The 7,622-nt window shown below is 38.1% G+C and overlaps 1 protein-coding gene across 1 annotated transcript; it reads left to right on the top strand.

Annotated features, from left to right (window-relative positions):
• Positions 1–4,832: 4,832 nt before the first annotated feature.
• LOC134650723 (pupal cuticle protein 20-like) lies at positions 4,833–7,114 on the top strand. The gene is made up of 4 exons (XM_063505655.1): positions 4,833–5,090; positions 5,439–5,692; positions 6,284–6,529; positions 6,946–7,114. The coding sequence occupies exons 1-4, from the start codon at positions 5,076–5,078 to the stop codon at positions 6,998–7,000; spliced, it is 570 nt and encodes a 189-aa protein (XP_063361725.1). The 5' UTR covers positions 4,833–5,075; the 3' UTR covers positions 7,001–7,114.
• The last annotated feature ends 508 nt before the right edge of the window (positions 7,115–7,622 follow it).

The following is a 7,622-nucleotide window of genomic DNA, read 5'->3' as shown; positions in this document are numbered from 1 at the left end:
AGGGATCCCTTTGGTTTCATTTTCTTCAACACACAATATATCGAATCGAGTTTTATTTTACATGTATTGATGTGACATGTGACATTTTTTTCTCTTTTTATTATCGCCTTGCCGTCTATATTGAAAACCCGACAAGGAGGTCAGAATTCATAGGTTAAGTATTTAATACGTGGCGCAAACACCTACTAAACTCATAGCTACCTCCTACTCACACCTAATGTTTCAAAATGCTTGTAAAAAACGTATTTTGTATTTTTATTAGCACAATAAAATAGACGGTTATCCTAAACAGCGCTCTTTTCAGTCACACCAATCTTACTAGATAAATCCGGAAGTTAATTCCAGCTAAAAAATACACACTCCCGGAGTTGAAGTTGTCATGCAAATCAGTAAAACTGGAAAGGACGGTTACCTATTCCCCTGGATTCTCACGACGGGGCTAGGGACAACCGAGACAATCAAATTTGCCCACAAATTTTATGAGCTTCGCTAAGGAAAATCTATTTCCATGACTTATTTATAGTCCTTGGAGAAAACTCCTAAAAACGTAGGACTAAGCAAAGTCGAATTTTAAAATGTTGTTGTAGAGGGATGACACTATCCCTCTTGTATATAATTATCAATGGAATAAATATAGGTACCTAATATGATAGGGAGAATGTTTTCAGAACGAGAATTTACCATAATACCAACACATTACAAAAACATTTTGGTGCAATAACAATAACAATTTGAATACAGGATAGGTACTTACACAAGGGGAAATTTGCCTGGGTTAGTTTCCCCTTTCAGGTTTTTATTAATTAAACATAACATACCAGCAAACATAATTCCAGCTCACGGAAAATAAGAACTTATCCGTAATAGAAATGGAAAGACAATTCAATACCTTAGCTTCTCATTGTACTCACAATGCAAGCATCGCTGAGTCTTGGAATTGAATCTCAAGCAATCATTTCAAACGAACTACATTCATAGTTGATCATAGTTCAATCCGGATAGGAACAGGCAATTGCCAGGCGTTTTAAGGGTAATGCTCTATGCTATGATGTATGTATTCGTAATAAAAGCTTTTAGTAATACCTACCTACTCTGTATTTATTCGTGATCGTAAATCATAGGTATGTTGCTTAATAATAACAAGTTATTAACACTTAGGTAACTAATATATCAGGGGCCCGTTTCTCAAAAGCTTATTGTAACTTGTAATACAAGTGGAAGTCCTTTCCCATTCTAAAAAAAGCTGTCAAAAAGTGACATCCGCTTGTATTACAAGTTACAGCTTTTGAGAAACGGGTTCCAGGCAGTGTGTTTATTCTCATTGACATTTATAAGTAAAAAATGACACGAATTCAAATTAAGCAAGTGTTCCAAAAAACCTTGTAACTTGTGAATACAAACAAAGAATTAATACCACGTAGTCTATAAATTTCAACAATTAATTGATAGATGTATGCTTTGGTTTTGAGGCAAGATCGGTAAAAGTGAGGATGTAATTGTAACACACAGATGTGATCGTAATACTTGTAAAATATGTATCAGTGAGTTCAAGGGATCGAGGCCAAACGTATTACGGTGTCAGGCGGATGGCAATGTGAATCGAGTGCGCAAAAAATCTACACCTGTGTCCAATTGCAAGAAGTCATTAGTATGTATGAAACTGATCACATTATACTTCGTTTTCTCGCTAACTGGTGGTTTTGCTTCCTTTACTTTCTGACCCGTTCAATTCAAAGAGGATCAATTAGTTCTGATACTTATGATTTGGTATTGATATTGAAAGAAAAAATTAGCATACTTAATAATAATTAACAGTTTTAATGTTTCTTTTCATTGTCTAGGTTTTCATTTTCAATGGCGTCAAAGGAACTTAAAAATTTAATTACTGGACACAGATCAGCTTTCCTTGAATGAGAAAAACATTATTACGTAAGTAACCTGGCCATCCTGGCTTAGTGTGGGCACAGGCAATATAATAGTCAGGCTGATACTAGCGATGAAACAACGCACCAAAAGTATCTGCCATCCTGAGATACTTTTCCACATAGAGACATACTTATATATATCTCAACAAATAGCGTTCAAAAGATTTGTTCACAATCTATTTGTTCTACTCATAGAGACATATTTATTTTAGTGAGCAATTATTTCATGAAACCGATGCTGCCAAAAATACGGGGGTGCGGGACGAGGTGAGCGAATCCCGTGCCGTGATTGGTCCGTTCAAAGACACGGACCAATCACGGCACGGGATTCTGACACTTTGACTCGAAGATGGAGTAAAACTACCGTATATAGTGGCAGAGGGGGTAGCGTTACTATGCTCAGTCTAGAGGATGTCTTGTCTGTGATTTTAGTTAAGCTATTAGAGAATGACGCCAACTTTTGACGCGTAGTCATATCCAATAGGTACTTTTTATGCTGACTGTACCCACATAATTTAGGTTTAACTCAACAACTTGTTCACGCAACAACTACGGAATTTTGGCAGTTTCTGGTAACAAGATATGTCTCATCGATGCTCTATAGCCCAATATTTTATCGAACTAAAGCGAATCTCCCCGTAAATGGGCGGCCTTGATAATAAGAATCAATTTTGTAAACAATAAAAGTATTTTGCAAGCGGCTCGAGTGCGAACATTCGGAACTGCCTATTATTGAGATAAAATAACACTACTTTTGCCTGTGGCTCCGCTTGCATTAATTTATTCATAAACTTGATTGAAATCATTTAAAAGTACGTGCCATTCGTATAACTGAATCTTACAATGATATTCTAGGCGCTATATTTAAATACCTACAAAGTTGTTTCTGAACATATTTTATTTCTAAAAAGCTTTCAGAAGTTATCCTTAGTTCCCCGTTGAAGTAAATCTTTTTTTTTTTTTAATACCACAGAGGTGGCAAACAAGCATACGGGCCGCCTGATGGTAAGCAGTCACCGTAGCCTATGGACGCCTGCAACTCCAGAGGTGTTACATGCGCGTTGTCGACCTTTTTTTAAAAACCTGTACACTCCTTTTTTGAAGAACCCCATATCGTAGACCCTCGGGAAAACCTCGGAAGGGAGCTCATTCCACAGCCGGAGCGTCCGAAATCATTCAATTAAGACTGTCTCACCAAAGCTTTTAGGAGACTCTGTAAGGTTTACCTAATCCCATTATTATGTTAGCCTACTAACACTTACCTAGGTACCTACGATAAAACTATGTAGTAAAAACAGAATCCCCTCAAAAAGGCTTAAGTATAAATATTCAGGCAAATATATGATTGTGAAGTCGTAAATAATTCTTGGTTTTTTATACGTTTTTACAGGATTTTATATCAGGCACAAACAGTCTCACTAGCATCTCCAGCTACCAGTCCCGGGCAGTCAGTCACTGCGACATGCGTTAATTTAATCGGTTTAATCACAATAGGCTTTTAAGAACATCCTTAGCCAAATCTCTTTGATTCAACAATCCAGGTATTTTATCTAATTTATAAAAATAACAAACAGGCAAAACTTGTATAATACTAGAGTCAGTCCATGAAAAGTCTGCAGCGGATTTGATAGCCCACGCAGTGCACGTGTTATTTTAAACGTCAAACTTTAATGAAATTATGACGCATAAATGACACTTGCACTGCGTAGGCTATCAAATCCGCTGCAGACTTTTCTTGGTCCGACTCTAGTAGCGAGAGGAGGATGAAAACGCGGGTATGGGTACTGACGTAATTAGAATGTGGCGACATAGACTAGGAATCCTCTAGACTGAGCATAGTAACGCTACCCCCTCTGCCACTTATACGGTAGTTTTACTCCATCTTCGAGTCAATCCCGTGCCGTGATTGGTCCGTGTCTTTGAACGGACCAATCACGGCACGGGATTCGCTCACCTCGTCCCCCCGCACCCCCGTATTTTTGGCAGCATCGGTTTCATGAAATAAATTGCTCTAAACTCAGTCTAGAGGATTCCTAGTCTATGTGTGGCGATTACGGATGCGAGATGAACTTCCACCGTTTAACATTAAACGGTAATACGGTAATTGGCCGCCGATTTGACTAAAATGTAGCTGCATAATAGCACTAAATATAAATTTATGTGGATAGAGTACCTATGAATGGGTAAATGCTTTAAAAATTTAGGGCGAGTAGGTATTTAGTACACCCATAAGCCATAGTAATCCTAACAGTCTAATTATCTTACAAATGATAGGACAGATTCTACATTTAAATAACTAGTTTATGTGTCGCATGTATGTACGCATCTTACGTTATTGCATAGGTTGTATATAAATGGAATCCATTAGAACTAATTAGTTAATACTTAACATAACCTAATTCAACATGGTTTAAACTCTGTCAAATGAGTAAAATATGTAACAAGTTTATATTTATTGACAAAACTGCAATAAGCTAAACTAATAAACCAAGCAATAAATAGTTTGTTGCTATAAATGTCAGAATATATGTTTGTTTAGTACCTAATGAGGTCCTCTGACACGTTCATTTCAATAATTTTCCAAGCTTACTGTGATTGAAATAAGTTGAACTAACTAAAGCACCTACATAAATTATTTTGATGCCGGTACCTTTGCGTGGCAATAGCCGCACCTAAAGTTAACCCATATTATTTCTTTACTTCCAGGTTGCCAATATTTAGGACTGCGTCCTTTAAATTCATTATTAGATTTAGTTTAGCGTAAACATTACCTATATATTAAATGCCATAAGAGCCTCTAATATCATTAGGTGTATGGCGTTGTTGTTCGATCATTTCAAAATCTACGTATACCTACCTATCCCTAAATTATAATGTGTTGCATCAAATCGTAATCTATTCGCACACCCAAACCGCTAGTTTCCCGAAAAAGGATTTATATCCTTAACGGGGTTCCAGTAACTTCAGTCTAAAGCCAGAAAAGCTTCGGGCGTTTGGATGCAGCGATAGCGGCAGAGCACGCACCAAGGTGAAGCAACCGAGAAAGGGCAAAAGCGAGCAATATAAAACGAGGTACATCTCTGCAGTAGTATTCAGTAAACAGCTGAACATCGGAGAAATAGGTTAACACCTAATTGCACTGCTCTAATTATGACCACTGCTCTGGTGAGTTCCTTTGTTATCCCTGAATTCCACGTCGAAAAAAGAAATGAATTGGATTTTTTTATGTATGTATCTGGAAATCTTCAAAATACGTACTGCGGTAGCAAATTGTAATTTAGTTTTGGACTTACTATAAATTGATGGGTCCCTAAAGATTTTACAAAATATGGTCCAGACGTTTAGTAACTATAATCTACTCATAGTATAATAATACCTACTCTGATTACGTAAACACTCTTTGTAATGTGCCATTGCATTCTATTCCAAAACATTCTTGAAAAACAAGGAAGATCATTATTTACTCCTAGAATTTATAGACCCTTCAGCATTTTATTTCATTTTCTTTTTCAGTTCAAATTGTCTTTCACGGCGTTGCTGGCCGTGGCCTGCTGCGGGCGGTTGGAGCAGCAATACCTCCCCCCGCACCTCGGCGGTTCCCAAGGAGGTTCTGGCGGGTCTTTCGGAGGAGGATCATTCGGGGGATCGAGTGGGGCATCTTTCGGAGGATCGAGTGGCGGGTCGTTCGGCGGCTCCCACGGAGGAGCTAACATCCCTATTACCAAATTCGAGAATGTGAACAATGGAGATGGCAGCTATCATTATAGGTAAGGCCTAACCTGGGTGTTTTGCGTAAGTTAAGTACCTACTTCTTAATAACGGCTTAAGTTACCTAGCTCTTAACTATACATATACTAAAAGGTACCTAAATGTGGACTAGATCAGCACCAGACCCGACAGGCGCAGCTGCGGGCCTTTAAAAAATTGAGAAGTGTTAATATTTTTCCACTATTTTTTAAAGGAAGTTAAATGTTAAAAATATGTCTAGGTACTGATTTGAATTTATATTCTGAGAGAGAGACTCTATTTATCGACTCCCGCTGTGCTGTCCTGGTTGGTTGGTATACCGGAGACGTGAACTCGACTCGTGGCTGAGAGGCCGATATGTGAATCATTCCTCATTCTCTAAATGTCTTAGAATAGTTGTGGTATCGTTATATAGCAGACGTCTCTACTGTTTATGACAAAATTAGCTGATATCATTTGTAAAGTGCAAACTTGCGTGTGTGTAATTGAAAAATCTTTAGTAATTTAAAACCCTTTACCATTAATTTCAACTAAAAACAAATGTAGTTGACTATATTCGTATTTTCTAATTATACGATGCTATAAGTTGTCTTTTGTACATTTTTCAACAGCTACGAGACCGGTAACGGCATCAGAGCGCAGGAGAGCGGCGCCCCCCGCGCCCCCGGCCCCGAAGGCCCCGCTGTCACGGCGGAAGGCGGCTTCTCCTACACCGCCCCCGACGGCCAGCAGATCTCCATCTCCTACACCGCCGACCAGAACGGCTTCCATCCCGTGGGCTCCCACATCCCCACCCCACCCCCCATTCCGGACGCGATCCTCAAGTCCATCGAGTTCAACAAGCGCAATCCTTCTTCGTAAGTCAATGCCATATATAAATTCGGAATAATTCTGCGTAGTGAAGAAATAAATAAGTACAAAAAATATTAATTGCACACAAGGAAATAAAAATAAAGAAAATAACCAAAGGAGAATTTGGTCCGAGATTTAAACATATTTATAACAAGATTGCATTAATACGGTGCCATGCATTTTGTAGTGCTCTCCTGTGTGTATTCCATGCTTCCTTAGTTTAAAGTTTTAAAACCATCAAGACTGAGAAAAGTAACCTATTACAATTTGTAACCCAAAGAACTTTTCGAGAAAAATGTCGACAATATATTTTTAAGACCGGACGCATTTGACAACAACTGTGCTGAAATTGCCCAGGGGTGGTCTTTGCCCAACTGTGCGACAGTTTATATTTTGTTTAATCCACAATATTATTTTCCAGCGAGGGCCAGTACAATCCCAGCGACAACGGCGGTTCAGGCGGCTACCACTACTGATCTCACCCACTCGACACTAACTAACCTCACCAAGGACTGTGATACCACGACCTAGCACTAATTCTTTAGTTTAGTTAGCTTTATGATGTAAATATGCATGTGGAATAAATTATGTTTGAGTACAAAGTATATTTTATTTTTTAAAGAAATTGTGGATGTGGAACTAAAATGCAGGTACTTTTACATACATAGCTAATGATAATAATATAATTATGTACTTATATTAGGTATATGAACAATACATGGAGTGACCCTTACTTACACTGCAAACAAAACCACAGACACCTACTACACTACTGCGTATTAAATAAACACTAGAGTCAGACCAAATAAAGTCTGCAACGATTTTGATAGCACACGCAGTGCAAGTGTTATTTTAAACGTCAAACTTCTATGAAATTATGACGTATGAATAACACTTGCACTGCGTGTGCTATCAAAATCGTAGCAGACTTTATTTGGTCTAACTCTAATTATCTACTAACGATTAAATTCGGCTTCTCTTTAGCAGACATAAAAACTATTCGCTATGTACAATCGAGTTCACAAACATGTTTATAAGCCAACGTTCCAAAAATATATTTATGCGCCTCTAAGACACTGACAATAAGGTCAAGTCAAT

Source organism: Cydia amplana, chromosome 9, assembly GCF_948474715.1.
Source record: "Cydia amplana chromosome 9, ilCydAmpl1.1, whole genome shotgun sequence".
Taxonomy (NCBI): Eukaryota; Metazoa; Arthropoda; class Insecta; order Lepidoptera; family Tortricidae; genus Cydia; species Cydia amplana.
The sequence above is the reverse complement of the archived record's forward strand: the minus strand, read 5'-3'. Positions and strand labels throughout refer to the sequence as shown.

Excerpts from the sequence above, each read along its gene's own strand:
- LOC134650723 (XM_063505655.1), top strand. Across the intron at positions 5,693-6,283 it reads GATGGCAGCTATCATTATAG|CTACGAGACCGGTAACGGCA; the intron begins GTAAGGCCTAAC and ends ATTTTTCAACAG. Across the intron at positions 6,530-6,945 it reads AACAAGCGCAATCCTTCTTC|CGAGGGCCAGTACAATCCCA; the intron begins GTAAGTCAATGC and ends ATTATTTTCCAG.